Consider the following 22,446-nt stretch of genomic DNA (forward strand, 5'->3'; position numbering starts at 1 on the left):
AGATTTTAATACTACTTTCTTAGTACATTACAGAATAAAAAGAAATCCATAAAGATATAGAAAACACAATCAACCACTTGACCTGTTATTTATAGAAAACTTCACTATACAAAAGCAAATACATGTTTTGTAAACTGCAAATTATAACACACAGAATATACTGAAGGACACAGTCCTACACCATAAAACAAATCTCAATAAATAGACAGGTTGAAATCATACAAAGTATACTCTTGAGCCAAAACTGAAATAAAAGCTAGAAATCAATAAAATAGAAAAATATCTGAAAAACCTCCAAATTCTTCCAAATTAAACAATCAATGGACCAAAGAAGATATCATAAGAGAAATCAGGCAGTTAACTGAATAAAATAAAAATATATCAAAGTCTGTGATACGCAGCTACAGCAGTGGCTGGAGGGAAACTTATACCACCAGATTTATAGCACTTATATTAAAGGGAAAAAGACTAAGCTTCTACCTTAAAAAACTGAAAAAATAAAGGAAGTTAAACCCCAAAGGAGGTAGAAAAAAGGGGGGAGAAAGACAATAATAGAGAAAAATCATTAAAACCAAGAACTACTTCACTGAAAACAAAGTTGATAAAAACCTGTAGCCAGAAAGAACAAGGACTGAGGAGGGGAATAAACACAGAAATTATAAATATTAGGAATGAAAATGACACCATTACTAGAAATCCTACAGATTTTAAAGGATAATGGGAGAACATAATGGATTTGATAACTTGCATGAAACGAAAATTTTCCTCTAAAGACACAAATTACCAAGGTTCACTCAGAAAGAAGTAGACACTTGAATAGCTCTATGTGCACTGAAGAATAGAAATTGAGTTTAAAACCTCCTCATAAAGAATATTCCAGGCCCAGGTGGCTTCACTGGTGAGCTCTATCAAACACTTCAGAAAGTAATATCAATTTTACACAAATTTCTTCAGAATACAGAAGAGGGAGGGAAATAATTCCAAAATCATTTTGTGAGACCAATAATACCCTGTTAACAAAACCACACAAAGATAATAGAAGAAAAAAACAACAGGTAAATCTTAAGAAAATATAGGTAAACTGAATCAAACAAAAAGGAAAATATATAGTGACCAAGAGAGTTTGTTCCACAAATGCAAGGTTGGTTCAACATTTCCAAGTAAGTCAATGTAACTCATCATATCAACAGAGAAAAATACATAGATGGAGAAAAAGTATTTAATAAAACTCACAATCATTTGAGATAAAAGTTTTAGCCAACTAGGAACAGGAACTTCCTCAACCTGATGAAAAACATCTAAAAAACTTTATTTCACACCTAATGATAAAAGACTGAATCCTTTCCTTTTAATATTGGGAACAAGGCACAAACGTCCTCTCATCACTTCTATTCCATATTGTACTACAGGTTTAGCCTCCAGTACAAAACAAGAAATGAAATATTGGAAGATGAGACATAAAACTGCATTTGCAAAAGACAAGATCATCTATGTAGAGAACCCTAAACAAACTTAAAAGTTATTCGAACTAGTTTAGCAAGACTGCAGGACAGTGTGATGTACAAAAAAAAATTATATTTCTAAATGCTAAAATGAAAAATCAGAAATTAGAAAATTTAAAAACCTCATTTAAAACTGCATCAGAAACATGAAACACAGGTAACAAATAATGTACACAATTCTGGTGGGCTTTTTGATATAAACCACAAAGCTGACTTTAACATTTATATGAAAATGCAAAGGATGTTAATCGGGTTAAACAGTTTTGAAAAAAAGGACAAAGTTGGAGGACTTTACACACCTGACATCATATCTTCATAAAACCAGAGAATTCAAGACAATGTGGAATTAGTTTAAGGATATCCCTGGGGTCAGGAAGATCCCCTGGGGAAGGAAATGGCAACTCACTCCAGTATTCTTGCCAGGAGAATCCCACAAACAGTGGAGCCTGGCGGCTACAGTCCATGGGATCACGAGAGTTGGGCATACTGAAGCAACTTAGGATAGACGCAGTTTAAGGATACACACATACGTTGACAAAACAAAACAGTATGACTGTGTCCTTATAAAAGGGAGAAATTTGTAGACACAGTCAGATACTTGTAAATAGAAAACAAAGTGAAGACACAGAGAGAACATGACACACAAGCCTTGGCTTCGCTGGTGGCTCAGCTGGTAAAGAGCCTGCATGCATGTGGGAGACCTGGGTCCCATCCCTGGGATGGGAAGATCCCCTGGAGAAGGGAAAGGCACCCACTCCAGTATTTTGGCCTACAGAATCCTCCAGTCCATTGCAAAGAGTCAGCCACGACTGATAGTCTTTCACTTTCACCAGAAGCTGGGAGGCATGGAACAGATTCTTGCTCAGTCTTCAGAAGGAACCAACTCTACTGATCCTCCGATTAGATGTCTAGCCTCAAGAACTGTCAGAAAATAAACTTCTGTTGTTTAAAATACATAGCTGTGGTACTTTCATACAGCAGCTCCACGAAACTAATAGATCACCGACAAAAAGAGCTAAAACTAGGGCTTCCTTGGTGGCTCAGTGGTAAAGAGTCTACCTGCCAATGCAGGAGACATGCGATCAATCCCCGATCCGGGAAGACCCCACATGCCACACAGCAACTAAGTCTGTGCGCCATAACTGCTGAGCATGTGCCCTAGAGCCCATGGGCCACAACTACATGTGCCCTAGAGCCCGTGCTCCACACCAAGAGAAGCCACCTCAGCAAGAAGCTCACGCACTGCAGCTAGACAGTAGCCTCCGCTCGCCACAACTGGAGAAAAACGCCCACACAGCAAGAGAGACCCAGCACAGCCAAAAAATAAATAAATGTAAAAAAAAGACCTAAAATTATGAAACTTCTAGAAGAAAACACAGGACAAAATCTTATTTTCATTTAGGCAAATATGTTTTTCATATAAAACAAAAGCCACCATCCATAAAGGAAAAAATTTATTGTACTTCATTAAAATTAGAAACTTTGGCTCTCCAAATATCATTGTTAAGAGTGATGAATAAGAGTATGGTATAATTAAAAGTATTTAACTTATATCAGATAAAATAGAATTAAAGCCAAAAACTAAAGTGGTCAATTCAACAAGAGGATATACATTTGTAAATATGCACCCAAACAGAGATACCTCAATATATAAGCAAACATTTTAAAAAACTGAAGGGAGAAATAGACAGCAATACACTAATAACAGGGGGCTTCAGTATCTCACTGTTGGACTTCCCTGGTGGTCCAGTGGTTAAGAACCTCCCTGCCCATGCAGGGAACATGGCTTCAATCCCTGGTCTGGGAAGATTCCACATGCCATGGGGCCAATAAGCCAGAGCACCACAGCTACTGACGCCTGCATGCCTGGAGTCCCTGCTCTGCAACAAGAGACCTCACCACAACGAGAAGCCCTCATACCACAGCAGAGTAGCCCCCACTTGCTGCAACTAGAGAAAGCCCGCATACAGCAATTAAGACCCAACTTGGCCATTAAAAAATAAAAAAAACCCACTATCAATAATGGATAGATAATCCAGATGGAAAATCAGTAAGGAATATTGAATTTAGGCTACAAATACACTTAACGGAAATTTACAGAACATTCCATGCAAAAGCAGCAGAATGTATATTCTTTTCAAGCACACAGAGAACACTCCCCAGGGTGGATCAGATGTTACAGCACAAAACAAATCTTAATAAATTTAAGAACAGTGAATCATATCAAGCCATCTTTTCTGACCACAACAGTGTGAAACTACAAATCAATCAGAAGGGAAAAACACTGGAAAATTCACAAATACGTGAAGATTAAACAACATACAACTGAATAGCCAACAAGTCAAAGTGAAATCAACAGAGAAACAAAAAAATATCAAGACAAATAATGGAAACACAATATACTCAGATTTATGGGATACAGCAAAAGCAGTTCCAAGAGGGAAGTTCATAGCAATAAACACCTATGCTAAGAAAAGAAAGATCTCAAATAAACAACCTAACTTTATATCTCAAGCAACTATAAAAAGAAGTAGTAGTAGTAGTAGGAGGGAAATAAAGATCATAGTGGAAATAAATGAAATAGAAACTAGAAAGACAACAGAAAACAAATCAATAAAGCTAAGAGCTGGGTTTTTAAAAATATAAAATAGAGAAGCCGTTATACAGACTTAACAAGAAAAAAGAGAAGTTTCAAATACAATTACAAATGAAAAAAAAGAAATTACAACTGATACCACATAAATACAAAGGATAAGAGGCTACGATGAACAATTACACACCAACAAACTGGACATTTAGAAGAAGTGAATAGATTCCTAGAGATGTGCAACCTACCAATCTTTAATCATAAAGGAGTAGAAAATCTGAATAGATCACTTAATAGTAAGGAGGTTAAATCAGTAATCAAAAACCTCTTAACAAACAAAAGATAAGAACCAGAGGGCTTTACTGGTAAATTCTACCAAACGTTTAAATAATAACAATCCTTCTCAAATTCTTCTGAAAAACAGAAGTGGGGGGAATAGTTTCAAACTCATTTTATGAAACCACCATCATTATCCTGATAATAAAGCCAGATAAGGACACTACAAGAAAATTACAGCCTAGTATCCCTGATGAACACAAACACAAATACTCTCAACAAAATATCAGCAAACTGAGTTCATTAAAAGCATCATACTCTCTTGGTGAGGGTGAAATAGGAGAGCAAAAATGGCTAGCTTAAAACTCAATATTCAAAGAACTAAGATTATGGCATCCAGTCCCATTACTTCATGGCAAATAGACAGGGGAAAAAAAATGGAAACATTGACAGACTTTATTTTCTTGGGCTCCAAAATCACTGCAGACTGTGACTGCAGCCATGAAATTAAAAGACGCTTGCTCCTTGGAAGAAAAGCTATGACCAACCTAGACAGCATATTACAAAGCAGAGACATCACTTTGTCAATAAAGGTTTGTATAGTCAAAGCTATGGTTTTTCCAGTAGTCAAGTATGGATGTGAGAGTTGGACCATAAAGAAGGCTGAGCACTAAAGAATTGATGCTTTTGAACTATGGTGCTGGAGAAGACTCTTCAGAGTCCCCTGGACAGCAAGGAGATCAAGCCAGTCAATCCTAAAGGAAATTAACCCTGAACATTCATTCGAAGCACTGATGCTGAAGCTTCAATACTTTGGCCACCTGATGCAAACAGCTGACTCATTAAGACCTTGATGCTGTGAAAGATTGAAGGCAGGCGAAGCAGGTGACAGAGGATGAGATGGTTGGATGGCATCGCTGATTCAATGGACACAAGTTTGAACAAATTCCAGGGGACAGTGAAAGACAGGGAAGCCTGGCGTGCTACAGTCCATGAGGTTGCAAAGAGTCAGGCATGACTTAGCAACTGAACAACAAGAACAAATAATCAAGTGGCATTTATTCCAGGGATGAAAGGATTTTTTCAACACACCACATTAACAAAATGCAGCATCCATTCACGATAATACCTCTTAACAAAGTGAGTTTAGAAGGGATGTACCTCAACATAATAAAGACCATATGTTATCAGCCCACAGCTAACATCATATTCAATGTTGAAAGGGTGAAAACTTTTAAGATCAGGAACAAGACAGGACGTCCACTCTTACTACTTTTATTCACCATAGTATTTACTGGAAGTCCTAGTCAAAGCAGTTACACAACAGAAAAAAGGCATACAAATCAGAAAAGAAGAAGCAAACTGTACATCTGCAGATGAAATGACACTATATACACAAAATCATAAAGGCTCCACCAAAAAACCTGTTGGGATTAACTGAAAACTTCAGTAAAGTTGCAGGATACAAAGTCAATATACAAAAATCAATTACATTTCTATTAATATACACTAATAACAAATCATTGGAAAGAGAACAATTTAATGTGCCATGCATCAAAATGCAACTGCAGAAGACATAAATAAATGGAAAGATCTCTATGTTCATGAGCTAGAAGAATTAATATTGTTAAGATGTTCATACTACCCAAAATGATCTACAGATTCAATGTAATTCCTATCAAAATTCCAATGGTATTTTTCACAAAAAGAAAGAAAAAAAATCTTAAAATTTGTATAGAATCACAAAAGACTCTAAATAACTAAAGCAATCTTAAGAAGAACAAAGGTGGAGGTATCATGCCTCTGATTTCAAACTATACTTCAAAGTCACAATACTGGCATAAAAATGGACATGTTAAGTGAATGAAAAAGAACAGAGCCCAGACATAAACCCATCATGTATGGTCAATTAATTTATAACAAAGGAGCCAAGAATAAACAAAGGAAAAGGGCAGTCTCTTTGATAAATGGTGCTGGGAAAACTGAACAACCACATGCAAAAGAATGAAACTTAAGCCCAGTCCTACACTCTACAAAAAATCAACTGAAAATGAAATGCAGACTTGAACACAAGACCTGAAACCATAAAACTCCTAGAAGAAAACATAGGGTGCTAAACTCCTTCACGTTGATCCTAGCAATGATTTTTTGGATTTGACATGAGCAGCAAAAGCAAAAATAAACAAATGTGATTAAATCAAACTAAAAGCTTCTCTATAGCAAAGGAAACCATTAAAAAATGAACTGGAGAAAATATTTGCAAATCTTGTATCTGATAAAGGATTAATATCCAAATCATATAAAGAACTCATATAACACACTATCAAAAGAAAACAACAACAAGCCCCATCTATCAATTAGAGTAAAAAATGGGCAGAGGAACTTACTATCCATTTTCCCAAAAAAGATATACAAATGGCCAACAAGTAAATGAAGAAGTGTTCCATCAATAACCAACAGGGAAACGCAAATCAAAACCACAGTGAGGTTGTCATCTCCCACCTGTTAGAACTGCTATTGTCAAAAGGGTAACAACACATACTGACAAGGATGTGGAGAAATGGGAACCTTGGTGCACTGTCGGTGGGAATGTAAAATGGTGCAGGCACTATGCAACAATACAGAGGCGCCTCAACAAATTAAAAACAGAATTCCCATGAGATCCAACAACTGCACTTCTAGTATACAGTCAAAGGATAGGAAATCACTATCTTGAATGAAATCTGCACCCTCATGTCAGTGCATCATTATTTACAATAGCCAAAACATGGAAACAACCTCTATCTCCACTGATAGATGAATGGATACAGAAAATGTGATGTGTATATACAAAGAGAGACAATGATATATTATTCAGCCATAAAAGGAAGGAAATCCTACTATTTGCAATAATATGGATGGATCTTGAAGGCATTATGATAAGTGAGATAAGTCAAACAGAGAAAGACAAATACATATGATTTCACTTACATTTGGAATCCACAAAAACCAGAGCTGGTGATTATTAGAGCCAAGGGGTCAAAGGTGGGGAAATGGATAAAGTGGTCAAAGGGTACCAATTTCTTATTATAACATAAATAAGTTCTGGCAATATAATGTACACCATGGTGACTGCAGTTAACAATATTTTCTATCTGAAAGTTGTTAAGAGAATGGATCTTACAAGTTCTCATCACAAGAAAAAAACAACTATGTGTTTTTTCCTGGTTCACAGCACCAGAACTTGTTGTGGGGATTAAGCTGAAAGTGTGCATGAAGCTCTTGATGTACAGCAGGCACAAAATAAATGTTGTCAATTATAGTCTTCCTCTTTTCCCCTCCCGTAGCATTGCTTATCCTGATTCTTCTGCCTTGGTATATACTCCTTCCCTCCCATATTGCTGAAAGGTTATTCATTCTTCAAGTATCAGATGAAATGCTACATTTCATATGAAGCCTTTCACATCTTTTTATCAACCAGAGAAGAGCACTTTTTATCTTAGCTTCACGTTTTACTTTTCATATTTTACTGTGGTAAATGTTTCCCTTACCAAACTATAAGCTTTTGGAGGGAAGGGACAAGATATGGTTAATCTACTTCCTAAAATTTACCAGTACTCTATATTTAGAAGGTTTAATACATATATTTACTAAGAACAGAAATAAGAAAAGCAAGTATGCCCATCAGAGTTTGGGGAGTTAACCTGGAGTTGTACATGTGCAGGTAGTGAAGCAAGTGATTAGCAAGCAAGAATCCAAGACAAGAGAGAAGATAAAAAGAAGAGAACTTCTGATGTGGTTTTTCCATCTCTCAGATAAGTTAGGGATCCATGAAACCTCTCTATAGAACCCCAGAAACTGAGCTGTCTCCCTTAAGATTTCTTTTCGGTTGGGACTTGAGTACGTTGTTCCTTGATACTCCTTTCTCCGTCTCTAGAGTAAAGACCTAAATTTAGATTAAATGATTCAGAATTTCACAGTTGAAATTACATATTAGAAAACACTCCAACTCAATCATTTGACAGGTATGGAAATGTAATCCACAGAAGTTAAACTATGCAAAGTTATACAGTTAATAAACAACAGATCTGGGGAATTCCCTGGTGGTTTGTGGGTTAGAACTCTGTGTTCTCAATGCTGAGGTCCTGGGTTCAATCCCTGGTTGAGGATCTAACATCCGGTAACCGTGTGGTGTAGCCAAAACAAACATACAAACAAACCCACTAAAGCTGACCTACTTACAAGCTCAGTACTCTTTTTCACTATACTTAAACAGTTAGAATTCTAGCATATGTCAAAATGAGTGTATAATATGACCATGAGACATATATGCTATATATTTTTGCCAAATATATCCCCATATTACCACAATACTGATTCAAATTCAGTCCACCATGGTATTCATTTTATGCTGGCTATCTCTGAAATAATTCTATTTTATATTTGCATGAAGTTTACCCTGAGTTATCTTTTCTTGAGCTGTATCTTGTCTATTTCTTTGGTGTCACTAGAATTTTTCATGGATTATAATTTCCCAAGCACTTGACCAATCTGACCCAATTCTCACATCTATATTAATGAAGAAGCAACATTAACCCTATATAATCCTGTAGATAATCAGTATGCCTCTGTAGAAATAAAACAACTAAGTAAAGTTTCCAAAGGTCAAAAACTCAGTAATAAAAACTCTACCAAAACATTAGTTATGATTTCTAGAGGGCTCAAAAAAAGAGAAATAATAAAAGTTACAAACTATATTTAAGTCAAAAACCTTACCTTTAAGTTAAAAGCCAGCAAAAATATTTATTAAAATCTGTTAACATTTGATGAAAGGGAAACTAAAAGCAAAGACACTTAAAGACATATAGATGGTCTACAGATCTACACAAAGATAGCTAATCTTACTTTAGGCCACATTTAAATAGATGTCACTGTTAACACAGAGGAGATATGGGTCATTTTCACAAACCACATAACATTTTTTGACTGTTAATTACTTCTACATTAGAAGATAAGGACAAACCACATGAAGCATAAGGAACTGAAACAAAAACAGTAAGAGGAGGAGCATGAATCCAAATATATTTATCTTACTGATTGAATTTTTAAAACATGAAGTATACTAATTTGTTTGAAACACAGGCTTGGTCCATTAAAAAGAAAGTGTAACCAATTCATACTACTTATATGCAGAGTTTTATGATAAAATGTAGAACATACCAGCTCATCCATCAAATGAAGAATACTAAAGAAATTCAGCTAAGAGTCCTTAAAAAATGGCAGGGTATGGGGCAGAGGATGAGTGGATGAAAGAAAATAAAATCACCCTCAATTTTTAAATGTTCATGTATTTTGATATATATTAAAAACTCGTTTACCTAATTTTTAAGAGACAGAGTGTGGTCCTCTGGCAGTTTAAGTGAAATCAGGATCAAAAGGGAATGAAGAGGGTGTACAAAAGGGCGGCACACAGGGCCCCTGGGAAGAAGAGGTGTGGACCTGGACTCCACTACCTGGATGGCTGGGCCCCATCCTCTTGGTAAGTACCCTTGATGCCTTTTTTGTGCCTCCTATTCATACCTGCTGACTCTTCTCTGAAAACAAGTGAGATTGCTTAAGTCCTCTTGGCTTTACACCGATTCTCCTGCTCTTAAAGAGACAAACTGAATTAGTATTTTAAAGCTTGGATATAGTCTCCAGCTATTACACTCTGACATTTCAGACTATAAGCTTTTAGTCTATTAGGACTCTCTCCCAAACGGTCAGAATTAGGATTAAACACCTGATTCATCCATACGACTTCACTCATTGTTGCATGCGTAATTTATAGAAAAGCAGCAGAAACAATATTAATTAGAAAAACTGTTGACATAATAGCATGCACAGTACCTTTTGATAAACAATGGAGCAGACAAGGTCCTTGACAGCAGATAAAGATAGTTCCTGGGCTTCGATGGTAATGCTTTCCCGTGTAAGGCCAATCTGCAGCAGAAATGAGATTGTATGCACTGAGCCTCTGGAGTTCGTGAGCGACGGTGCACTGAAGCTTCCATTAGAGAGTCGCGCAGAGAGTCCTGTTTTAGGACTTGAACACGGAGAAGGAGCTGGAAGCACAGCAGGAAGAGTGGCAGGTATTACAGACTTCTGAGCTGATGGAGGAGAATTGTTTGCAGACATCTGCCTTTCTTTAATCTTTTAAAACAGTTGTAAATTCTTTCTCAATGGTTATGAAGAGGCCTTAAAATCACAGCGGTAAAAAAATGACTGTAGTTTTGGATTTAGTTGAAAGCTTCTTTATTTCCTCTTTTAAGCCACTCATGCTGATGATGGCAAGTTCTACAACTGTGAGTTGACTATACCAAAGGTCCCACTTCCCTTAATATCAGTCCCATCAAAAAAGTCTTGTTGTTAGGACCACAACCAGGGTTTTGGGAAGGATTTAACATCACTGAATTATCCTCATCAGAAAAGAATTGGCATTGTTTATCTACTAAACATCTTCACCTATTTTCTTTTAAGTCTACTCTTGTTTCTCTCTTTTAATTTCAGAAAATACATAATGAATAAGAGTTGTTTTTCTGTCAAATAAAATCCTCCTAGTTTAAAAATTAAAAAGTATTTAGGATTAATCTATTCAGTTCGTATCCTTTGGTTCATTGATCTAATGGGACACTTTCTCAAATGTCCACACCTTGTATCACCTTCTCACATGTCCTCATTTTCATTTTGAAGGAGTAAATTTTTCCAAGATTAAGCACAAAGCTTTTTAAAATAGAACAGGTATATTCCACTTGATAAACGCGTCCATTGAGAAAGGTTGATGCTTTCTGAAATGCAGGTAGCCTGGAAGAAATTTTTAAAAAACTTTTAGTATTTTATACTCACTTAACATTATTTTTATATTGTAAGAATCTTTAGGCTTTCTTTAAATAAGTTTTAGTTGTATGTTTATAATTCACCAATAAATTTTAATGGGCAGCCATTTTATTGGGGCCTAGTTATCACAGCCCATAATTTCAGGGACAGTCTCCTGCTCAAAAAACAAAACAGAAACAAAACAGACCCCTGAAATTCCTCACTAACACTTGAAACTTAAGGAAGGTCAAAACACTTTATCCCACAAACAACTGAGTTATGACAAAAAAAGAAAAACAGAAGGGACAAAAAGAAAAGTAAAACCGATATTGTCATAGAAATAACATAAGTACCACTCGGTTGTACAAAAGATATATAATACTGCCCTAATGTAAATAAGAGTATTCTTTTTTGTATTAAAAGTTTAAATCTAGACAGAAAACTAAAAAAGCATATACTAAACACAGTTATACGGCACACAAATAAGTGTAAAAGACATAATTAAGACAGGAAGATCGGAAAAAGTGATCTGGTCACAAAAAAATTTCTAAAAGTAAAAAGGACACTAAGCATGTTATATTTATCATGTGTTATATTTATCACAGTTTTTCATAAAGACAGTTCAAAAACTAAAAGCATGACCTCATGGCTAAGTGAATGGCTCAAAAAGAGATGGATATTTCCATTTAGGTTCCATCACATACCTGTAAACAATCCTAATAACAACAAAGAGTGAAGCACTCCAAGCAGCTGCAGAATGGCTCTCTGGACAGTGGTTAACAGGACTAAATAAATTAGGATGAACATAACATAAGATCAAAAACATACAGATATAGTATTAGGAATGAGAAAGTTCAGGAAAACTAAGGCTTAAGAAAAAAGTGCCTAAAGATAACAAAAGCTTTTAGAACTACGTTCAGATAAACAATTTGTAACTCATCTTACATTGTTCAGCACTTAACATCTTATAAACGTTTATACACTTTATCTCATGGTATCTCTTTCAAACTTGACAACGCAAATACTACTTTATTATTCTTGCAGATGAGACAACTGAAGAACTAGCAGATAAAGTAACTCGCCCAGCATCACATGGTTATTAAGAGGTGGAGCAGGAATTAGGACCTACTAGGTAGGCAAGTTTCATACTTTCCGACCCAGTGGTATCTCCACAATAACATACTATTTCTCAAAGAGAACAAGGAACTGAGAGAATCACTGCTCAGTGAGGATGTTGTTAAGGTTGAAAGAGCACAGAGAAAAGGCAGAATTGCTCAACTTGTGCTTTGCTTACCTTCTCTCAGTTTTTAAACTATAACTGTAAAAGAGCACTGAGAACTGAAACTTGAGCCTGGTGAATAAGAGAGACTAAAAGATCTTTGAGAATACAAGTCTTCAGGTCCAGATACAATCTACTCCATATTGCAAAATCAGTAAGTGCAATCACAAATCTGACTCTTACCTTCCTCAAGAACTCAGAGAGAAAAAATCATGGACTGGAGATGGAGCAGAGCTGTTTCAAGTTTTGTGGGCTAGAGGAATAGGGAAGCAATTTCAGAAACTACAGAATATAACCTTAATATTAACCTTCAGTCACACGTGAAAACAGATTATGAAAGCAAATGGTTTCTGAATACTCAGAAAAGCATATTATGCTCACTAGAGGTGAGCCTGAATTCAAACAGAATAACGCCAAATCAACTGTATTTACATCTTTGAAAAATGTGATTATTAGCCTTTTTAGGAGAAAATAATAACTTACAGTAATTGAGTTCTTTCTGCCAGACACTGTTCTAAGCATTCCATATGTTTCCTCATTTAATCCTCACAACAATTCACTTTATAGTTGAGAAAACTGGCCTAGATACCAAAGTACTTGCCCAAGATCACACAATTAGCAAAGCCAGAAAAAAATTAAGTGTATTCTGGCTGAAACAATATTCAAGATGCTATTCCAGTAAAGAAGTTGCTTAAGTATAAGCTGGATGTTAGTGTCGTTTGCTGCTCTTTATCAACTTAAAGAAACCTTTAAGAGAGTGCCTTAGAACTCTGGCCTTGAATGTATTATTTTTGATTATTTATAAGATTATAAAGACATGGAAAACATGCTTATAAAATCCTCAGATTGTACAGTCTGAGAGAAATAAACTAAAATTCAAGTGAACTATAACAATGACAAGTGTAAAGCTCTGCATTTCAAAAGTTAAATGTGCAATACTGAAATGGAGAAACGCTGACTTAGAACCTGTTCATTAGGGAGTTATCAACCCAAGAGTTTAACAGCAGCTGCTATTAATAATATGGGTGACTAAAAGAACTAACATAAACCCAAATCCCAGGGACAATGAGAACACATCAGCATCAATCAGAATACTGGTTGCTAATCAGGTTACATTACCACAGTTACATTTTAACAGTTACATTACCACGGTTAACTTTTTTAAAGGCTGTCTTGATTTTCAAAAACAATAGAGTATATATCCAGATTAAGGTGAAGACAATGTCATGTGACAAATTATGCATAACAAAAATGAATAAAACGATGGTCTTCAAATATCTGAAAAAGTGTTAAGAGAATAACTGTTTTTTCCCCTATTTTTAAATGGATGATTTATTTATTTCTTGTTCTTGGTGACAATATATTCACTTATGAAGTATTATCCCTACTTATACCACACACCCAACAAGTTGAGATGATGGACAATTTGTGGACACAGAGCAAACATAAGATTAGGGAATTAACAGAATAATTGGTTTATTCAGTATCACTGCAGAGGGCAGAAATAAAATGAAGACAACAGCACTATTTACTTACCTTACAGGATGTTACTGAGGACTGCGCTACTATATGTACAACACACTTCTGGCTTATCAGAGTGCTCAGTAAGTTTTAGCAATTTTCATAGTAATTAAGAGTAAAGAATTAATAATTAAGCTCCCACTTTACACTAAACTCTGCAATTAAGATATACTTTATTAAATCCTTGCTATGACCGCAGGGGAGCTGTTTAACTGTTTTACAGAAAAGGAGCCAGAGTTTCAGAATAGTTGCTTGCCCATGACTACACAGCTAAAAGTGATGGAACTGCAATTCACATCAAAGTTCCTCTGACTCCAAAGACCATGTTCTTTATACTATTTCATGTCACCTCCAACAATCTGGAACACGTTTTCTAAACATACATACATGACTTGAGTAGTTTCAAAAAGCTGAACAAACTTCATAAAAACATTAGCAAAATATCTATGAATAATACTGCATGCAGGTTAAATACTTTAAATTACAAGATACTGCTGTGTTCAATAATAATAATTTATTTTTGATGGCTGTCTTCCCACTAAATTTCCAAATAATACCTGCTAATGTTAGCTAAATAACAGTACCTGTCTTATAATTGCAATCAATGATCAGCACTATCAATAACTACTGGTAAACTATGTCTTATTTTTATATTAAAGTATTTGTTACAGTTTCAGCATGAACACAAATAGAAAAAACTAAGTGAGCTGTCTTAGCTTTTGCCCACTCATTCCGTTTTCCCTCTCCCTGTTTTGTTTTATGAACCTTGATTTGATCTGAGATATAGCATTAAACTATTAAGACTAAATATTTAAAAAATCTAATACCTCTAATTTATTTTGTCTTTATGCTTCAATCACAAAACAAATAGTACATTTTACTAATTTATAAATCAATTAGATATGTTTGTTCCTAATAGCTATGAGTTGGCAAGCATTTTTATTTGAAACATCTCAAATACTCTTTTGGGGAATTATCTGTCATATATTTTATTCAAATGAGCATATAATCTGTCACTATTGTTGAATGGAGTAAAAAAGTGGCATACTAAAGGAATCTTGAGTCCAATCTGCCCTATTATTACTACAGGGTAAAAACAAAGGCCCTGGAGGCTGGGGAACTTAACTGAGAGTTACTTCATGGTAACATCACAATTTGAGCTCTCTCTCAATCCTTCCCTACATTTACATTATCTCATTTCTTAGCAAAGCCTCTAATTATAAGAAGTTCAAAAGCAGCATTTTCATTCAACAAATGTGATGGATCAGATAGTAAAGAATCTGCCTGCAATGTGGGAGACCTGGGTTTGATCCCTGGGGTGGGAGGATCCCCTGGAGTAGGAAATGGCAACCCACTCCAGCATTCTTGCCTGGAGAACTCCATGGGCAGAGGAGCCTGGTCCATAATGTCACGAAGAGTCAGACATGACCGAGCAACTAAGACTATACTTTATCATTTGCTAGACTGTTATGAGAAACTCTAGGGTTGTACGGCAGTGACCAAAACACACGTGGCTACTGCTCTCCCTGGAGCTTGTTGTGTGATGTGGGACACATGCATTAAACAAATATTCATATTAATAGTAAAGCAATTACAAATTATGAAAGGTGATATGACAGAGTATCCTGAGAGGACCTGATTTCAACTGGGGTCACAGGCAAGGAACCTTTAAGGAAGCTAAAACCTAAAGGATAAGTGGGAGTCAGGGAAACAGAGAGAGAAGCAAAGAGGATTCCAGAAAGACAAAACAAATCCAGCTAGTAAATGCTTCAAAAGGGAAGCTCATTATTTACTGTAGCCAATGTCCTTCTTGTACTCAGTAAAGGTAACAGTGAAGAGGTACAACACTTTCTCTATTTAGAATAGCATAATATTTACCATGACTCTCTACTAGTAACAGGTTTTCCTGGTTTGATTTAGTTTTGTGTGCTAGGAATGCTAACGAAGGCAGATAATTTTTCTTCTTCTGTTGATAAGCACTGTATTCTTTTAATACGTAAAAAAGCATGTGGCCTTTTTCAGTGCAATACTTTACAGGTGTCCCGAAGTCAGTATCCATGTTCTACCTTGATACAGGCTTGATTTTGCTTAATAACCCTCATGGTGCTTTTATAGTACATAAAAAATCCAAGTAACTTTATTGTTGGTTTTTTAAAAATCATAGTTTCTAGCAATTCCTACATCTATTTATTTTCAAAAATGTAACTATTACCTTAGATTAATTAAGTACTATTCCTCCTAAGAGCTCAGCATTAACTAAACTGTTGCTGGTAAAATTCTGCTCATCTAAACCATGGGTATTTGCAGTTCAGTCTTTTCCACCGTCAGAGAGAACAGAGTGAGCACACCAAGTCCGCTCTCTCAGGCAGTGAAAAGTTTATCTGCTATTAAGCTTACAAACTGCCAGTCTACAAATTTATGTTGGGCTTGATGTATCTACATCACCTCTCTTTGCATCAGTGGTATCTGAGAAATCTGACTAGCAAACAGCCAGTGAGCTATTTCATACGTATGGTTACTATAAACTGACCACAGAAGTGAAGAAAACTTTTTTCTACACTGAAATTAAAATTAGAACATCTCCGGAACATTATCTCAAGTTTTTTCATTAATGAGACAACTGCTCCAAAGAGGCTCACATACAAGTTCAATTTGAATTACATAATCAGACTCAAAGTACTATCTGCACAGATTATGAACCACAAGCATGATTATTATTAAATCAAATTTAAAACTATATTAGCCAATAATTTCCCAATATCAAGTTCTGTAAAAGTAGTTTCTTTTTAAAATGAGCAATTAATATGGTAATATTTTCATCAACTTTAAATGACCATTTATTCTCTTTCCTCCTGTAGGAGATTTTTCCAATTCTTATATAACTTTAAAAACCTAATGTCCGAAAACTTGATGTATTAAGCTTTTTAGGGGATATGGCAGTTTTTAGGTGAAACACGACCTACTAAGAGATATTTCTATTCCAAACAGGTCACCTCATGAAACTGAAAGCTTATAAAATTTATATATTTAGAAGACTCACTACGATTCATCTCAAGATAATAAACAAGTCAACATTCTTAACTTAGGATGGAAAACTGACTTGTCAAATATTCAAGTTCCTCTGATCAGGCCGACCACCATCTACATGACCTACTGAAGCAAAACCTAACACGAAGGCTTCTGTGACACGTTTTACATACTTTTATTAAAACTTGTAACTTCTTTTTGGCTGAAATGTCCGTGCTTGCTCCGAATCCAGATGCTAACAGGAAGGAGAAGCGGGTTCCTCTATTAAGTAAACCTGGCCTAGACCTCGGTCGGGGCAACGAATCCAAAGATATCCCCCCACCCTCGCTGCATTCAAGTTGGTAAGTAAACTTGATCTAAGCAAAATTACAGCCGCTAAAACTTGAAGAATTGAAGCAGTAAGTACAAAGTAGAAACAGTATAAGAATAATACGATAACCGTTTCTAGAGTACAAATTACGGTCTTTTAAAAGTTTTCATTTGCCTCCACAGCTCATTAAGGCTGTGTCGAACCAAGTTCAGGGTGTAACTTATCCTTCCTAATCAAAGATGACACTGATAGTCTTATTTCCTGTGGGGACGGGTGTGGTTGAAGAGACAGTTACGTCCAAGCCATCAATCTGTGTATGGAAAAGTCTGCAGCTCTCACACATGCCGTCGCTCGATTTATATCCGTGCCTGCTGCACACAAGGCCTCTGCTTCTGACTGCGATGACTTCAAATAAAATCTCCAACAGGCAATCGAATAGTCTGTGGTTATTTTATTGTTCAAAGAAACAGACGCTCTCCTCAGAGCTTCATCTTAAGAAAAACCTCCCGGGGGTGAGACTGACTCGGAACAACGCGGCAACTTGCAAAACTAAACAAGAGTCAGGAAACTGGGGTGGGGGCTTACGTTCCCTAAGCACCAACGACTCACCACTTTGAGACGGCTGCAAGGAAAAGCGGTGTAAAGAAAAGGGAAAGGCTCATCCCGAATTCGGCAGCGTGAGTGCCGCCCGTCTGGCGTCGGGAGTAGTTGGGGAGGGGGGATCCGCTAAGAGATGGAGACCGAGGGGCCGGGCGCGGTGGTCTCCGGCGTACCGTGACTTCAAGTTGGCGTCGGCGCCCTCGCCGGAACTTGGCCCCATCTGGCGGCCGCGCCGGCGCCCCCGCTCGCCGGGGCGCCCACCGCCCGCTCCTCCCGCCGCGCGCTCCGCCAACTTCCCGCCCAGCCCCGGCGGCCGCCGCCCAGCCCGACGCGGGGTCCGAGTCCCGCCGCCCTCGTTGTCGCCGCCGCGTGCGGACGGGTGGGGGAAGGGCGGCCGCCGCCAACGCCGCCTCACCCGACGGGCCGGGAGAACAAAGCGGCGGCCGCGGCGGCGCTAACTTTTTCGGTGTCTGTTCCGCGCTCCCCGAGGCGACTACTTACAGAGCTTGGCTCGACCGGTCGTGAGAAACTCCAAGCCTGCCAGCGTCTGGGTCCTGGACCAAGAGCCAGCGAGGCTTCACGCGCCTCGCAGAATCCCGCCCGCCACAGGCGCCCCTTCTTCCCTCCCTCCCTCCGCCCCGTCCCGTCCTGAGGCCCGAGGGCGGGGGGCCGGGGCGTGCGAGGCGGGGGCGCGCGAGAGGCGGGGGCGCGCGGCCGGCGCGGGGCCTGCCGGGAGCTGTAGTCTCCCCGCCCGCTCGAAGCCGTGGTGGCCGCGTGGGGCTGTGGCTTGACCCCGCGCGGGAGCAACAGGAGCTTCGGGTGCTTTCCGGCTCACTCTGCACCCTCCGAGATCCGGAGGGGCGCGACCGTGTACATATTCCAGTTACGCACTGTACTTGATACCCATTATTGCTACTGAACTGCCTTTTTCTCTTTTGTCCTCCGCTCTGATGTAGATGATGGTGGCAAGAGGGCAGGAGGTGGTGACAAGTCCGGAACTTGCTAGGGGTCTACAGTAGAGAACAGTTTCCACACTGAGGTATCTTCTCACTGCTCCTCCAGTTTCCCTCCCCAGTGCTTAGCCTTCAGGTGGCCACTTGGCACTGCATCCCACGGTGTTCCCACCTAGGCAGATACATCCAGAGCCCTTCACCTAAAGCAGAATAAACCGGGTCTGCCTTCAGTATGTTTTGTGTATCCTACTTGTCCATCTTTAAACTTGAGTGTGTCCCCTATCATCGGAGCAAAGTGAAGTCGAGAATCATGGAACCTAGGTTTCCACGTGGCATTGACAAGGGTGACAATGCCAGGTGAGGAGAGACGCGGGTGGAAGGAGATCTAGAGGGAAAATACCTTAGGTGTTGAATTAGACATGTTTTGCCTGGGAGAAAATCCTCAACAGCTCACAAACACACATAGTCCCAGAAACGACCTAGTCCTCCTGAGGTCCAAATTTCATCCCCACAGTCCTTAAGTAAAATATATTGAAAGTAGCTGATGGGTTGCAGTCAATAATTCATCCATCCAGTGCAGAGGTCGAGGACAGTCTTTTGAGATTAGGAAGAAAAAAAGCCAAATGGGTCACCACTTTTTATTCCAAGTCATCAATCTTACTGGATGTCCCTGGCTTTAAAGTTAAATGGGAATTTAAAAATAATTTATATTAAAGATGGGGCAAGTAAAATTGTGTATAACTCTGGTCTACTCTGAAGTTATATTTTTAAAAGACATGTCTGAAACATTTTGGGGAATTCGAAGATACTGCATGTCTCACATTCAGTAATATCTAATTCAATCTAATTATATTTTATATGTAGTATTATTCTGCTATTCTTTTGCATTAAAATTGAAAGTAAACCCACTCAAGGTTATGTTTAAAATTTAAAACGTACCTAGGTTCTTACCTAACTTTGCCTTTTTCTTCCCTTCACTTCCCAACTGATGTTTTAGTCCAACCCCAAATATCCTCTCTCAGCAAGACTCCCAGGAGCTCATTGGACCTGTTTACACCCAGTCCTTCTTACTGCTGCTGCTGCTGCTAAGTCACTTCAATCGTGTCCGACTCTGTGTGACCCCATAAATGGCAGCCCACCAGGCTCCCCCATCCCTGGGATTCTCTAGGCAAGAACACTGGACTGGGTTGCAATTTCCTTCTCCAATGCATGAAAGTGAAAAGTGAAAGGGAAGTCGCTCAGTCATGTCCAACGCTTCCCGACCCCATGGACTGCAGCCTACCAGACTCCTCCGTCCATGGGATTTTCCAGGCAAGAGTACTGGAGTGGGGTGCCATCGCCTTACTAGTGACTTCCATTTTCACTCGTGGTTCTTAAAGAGACAGAAGTTACTCCTTCTAGAAGTAACTTTTCTAAATGAAGCAAGTTGCTATTTTATAGAGGTGCAAATGCGTGTGTGTGTGTGTGTGTGTGTGTGTGTGTGTGTGTATGTATGAGGCTTCTCAGGTGGCTCAGTGGTAAAGAATCTGCCTGCCATGCAGGAGACGCAAGCTTGATCCCTGGGTGGAGAAGATGCCCCAGAGTAGGAAATAACAACCTGCTCCAGTTATTTTTCCTAGAAAATTCCATGGACAGAGGAGCCTGGGTGGCAACGATCTATGGGGTCACAAAGAGTCAGACACGCTTAGCACACATGCATGTGTGTATATATACATACATATATTGATATATGTATGTATATCTTCATTTCATTTCCACTTTTTCACTTCTCTTTTTAAAAATAAAATCATCTCCTCTATTCTAGTTGAATCTTTCAACAATATATTTAAGACTGTCTGTACCTGTAATTTTTTTGCTTGACATGAACTACAATTTTCTCAAGATGTTCCATTCCTATTCCAAGAGGACTGAAGGAATAAAGATTAGGTATATTAAGTAAATGTGAGATTTTTATACTTGAGAGAAAATATAATCAGACTAAGATGAAAAAGATTTTTCTTCCTGCTGGTGTTTTTTGAAAACTAGGAGTTTAGTCTTTGTCTTCTGTGACTGTAGTTGCAAATATTGTCCTAGATTTATTCCACATACACCCCACTCCGCCTTAATGGTTAACAACATAACCGTTCACATATGTTACCTAATAGAAGCAAAGAGAGTCAACACTGCTGTGACTTAAGGTAGCAGAGCATCCTGATTCGGAATCCAAAATGCAGTAAAACATGATTTGTTAAGGCCCCACTGGAAGAAATAGTCATTAAAAAAAAAAATTGAGCTTGTTTTAATTTATATAACATGATTACTGCAAAATTATTTTATTTTTCTGTCTTTTTCCAGGACCTTAAAACAAGTGAAAAATTTAGAAAGCAGTTAGGTGCCAATACAGAGTTAGTAAAATAGGTATGGGAAAAAAATACTTCAGGGTCTATTGCTTTTTCAGCACCAATGCTCTTGATATATTCTTCAAAATGTCCTTCTCTATGCTATTTCAGACCCTCTGTATCTGGAGATTTTAGTTGGTCTTCTTCTAGACTAGCATGAACTGTTATACCTTCAAACTGTCTTCTCTGATTTGCAGGCTCTAAATAATTGTTCTGTGCTCTGATAGCCTTGATGGATAATTCTCAAGTTACTTACCACATTTTATTGTGGACTGAGTATATATCAGATCCCCCTGGGCTCTCCGTATCCACCTTTCCCCTTAATGAACTTCGAGAAGACCACTGTCTTCTGTCTGGATATAAAGCCTACTAATAATATCTGTCATTTACTAAATACCAGCTCTGGGCCAGGCACATTCATCCTTATTTTTTATAGCCTTCTGAATTTATTCCATATAGCACTTCCTTTTTCTTTACTTGCACCTATATGTAGCTTTATATAATTTACTATTTGATTATATATTATGTTATCGATATATATGCAGATATAAATATATTCACAAGTATATATGTATACAAACATATATATGCATATATATTTATAACATAGTGTATAATGAAAGAGAGGTGTGGTGAGGAAAGTTCAACTGAAAGGAGAATTAGAAAAATCTGATAACTAAAAGGAGAGGTTACTGCCCATGTTCTACCTAGGATTTCATATGGTGTCCTTAAAAATTAGTATCAGGTAATTTGCAAGAAAAAACAAATTACCTGGTTCATCCACAATAACTCCTGCTTATCTCTGTGCTTGCAAATATATATTCCCCCAAGAAAGAGGGGGGTACATTACCTCCAATGTACCGATGGGCTTCTGGATTTCATTCTGCTGCTGCTGCTAGTTATGTATTAATTTAAAACCTCTGTTTGAAATACTGAAAAATTGGCTATGCTATATTTAAAATGCCAGTTGAGAAAGAATAAAGGTGCTACAGACCTAGGTAGAGAGCCAGTATTAAAATTCATTTCATACCAGCATTGAGCAAAGCAGTGAAGTTAGTGATGCAGACTCCCTCACTCACAACCTGGGAGCTCCCCCAGTCCTGAAGAGCCAACTGGAAGGTAAGGGTTGGAGTAGGACTTTGAAGACAGAGTCCAACCTCAGCTCTGCCATTTAGCAAG

General features: G+C 37.9%; 1 protein-coding gene across 5 annotated transcripts in view; it reads right to left on the reverse strand.

Annotated features, from left to right (window-relative positions):
- PRKD3 (protein kinase D3) overlaps window positions 1-18,621 on the reverse strand; it is an 86,967-nt gene extending 68,346 nt beyond the window's left edge. Inside the window, exons 1-4 of one of the 5 annotated variants that reach the window (XM_055539820.1) lie at window positions 18,438-18,620; window positions 12,662-12,731; window positions 11,904-11,984; window positions 10,234-11,187 (exon numbers count right to left, since the gene is read on the reverse strand). In XM_055539820.1, coding sequence (XP_055395795.1) covers window positions 10,234-10,521 — 288 coding nt within the window. In that variant the 5' untranslated portion in view covers window positions 10,522-11,187; window positions 11,904-11,984; window positions 12,662-12,731; window positions 18,438-18,620. Of the gene's footprint in view, window positions 1-10,233; window positions 11,188-11,903; window positions 11,985-12,661; window positions 12,732-17,945; window positions 18,099-18,437 lie in introns of those variants that run through there. The other 4 variants (XM_055539819.1, XM_055539822.1, XM_055539818.1 and 1 more) reach the window with 4 other exon arrangements.
- Window positions 18,622-22,446: the final 3,825 nt, after the last annotated feature.

The sequence above is a fragment of the Bubalus kerabau genome, chromosome 11 (genome assembly GCF_029407905.1).
Source record: "Bubalus kerabau isolate K-KA32 ecotype Philippines breed swamp buffalo chromosome 11, PCC_UOA_SB_1v2, whole genome shotgun sequence".
Classification (NCBI taxonomy): Eukaryota; Metazoa; Chordata; class Mammalia; order Artiodactyla; family Bovidae; genus Bubalus; species Bubalus kerabau.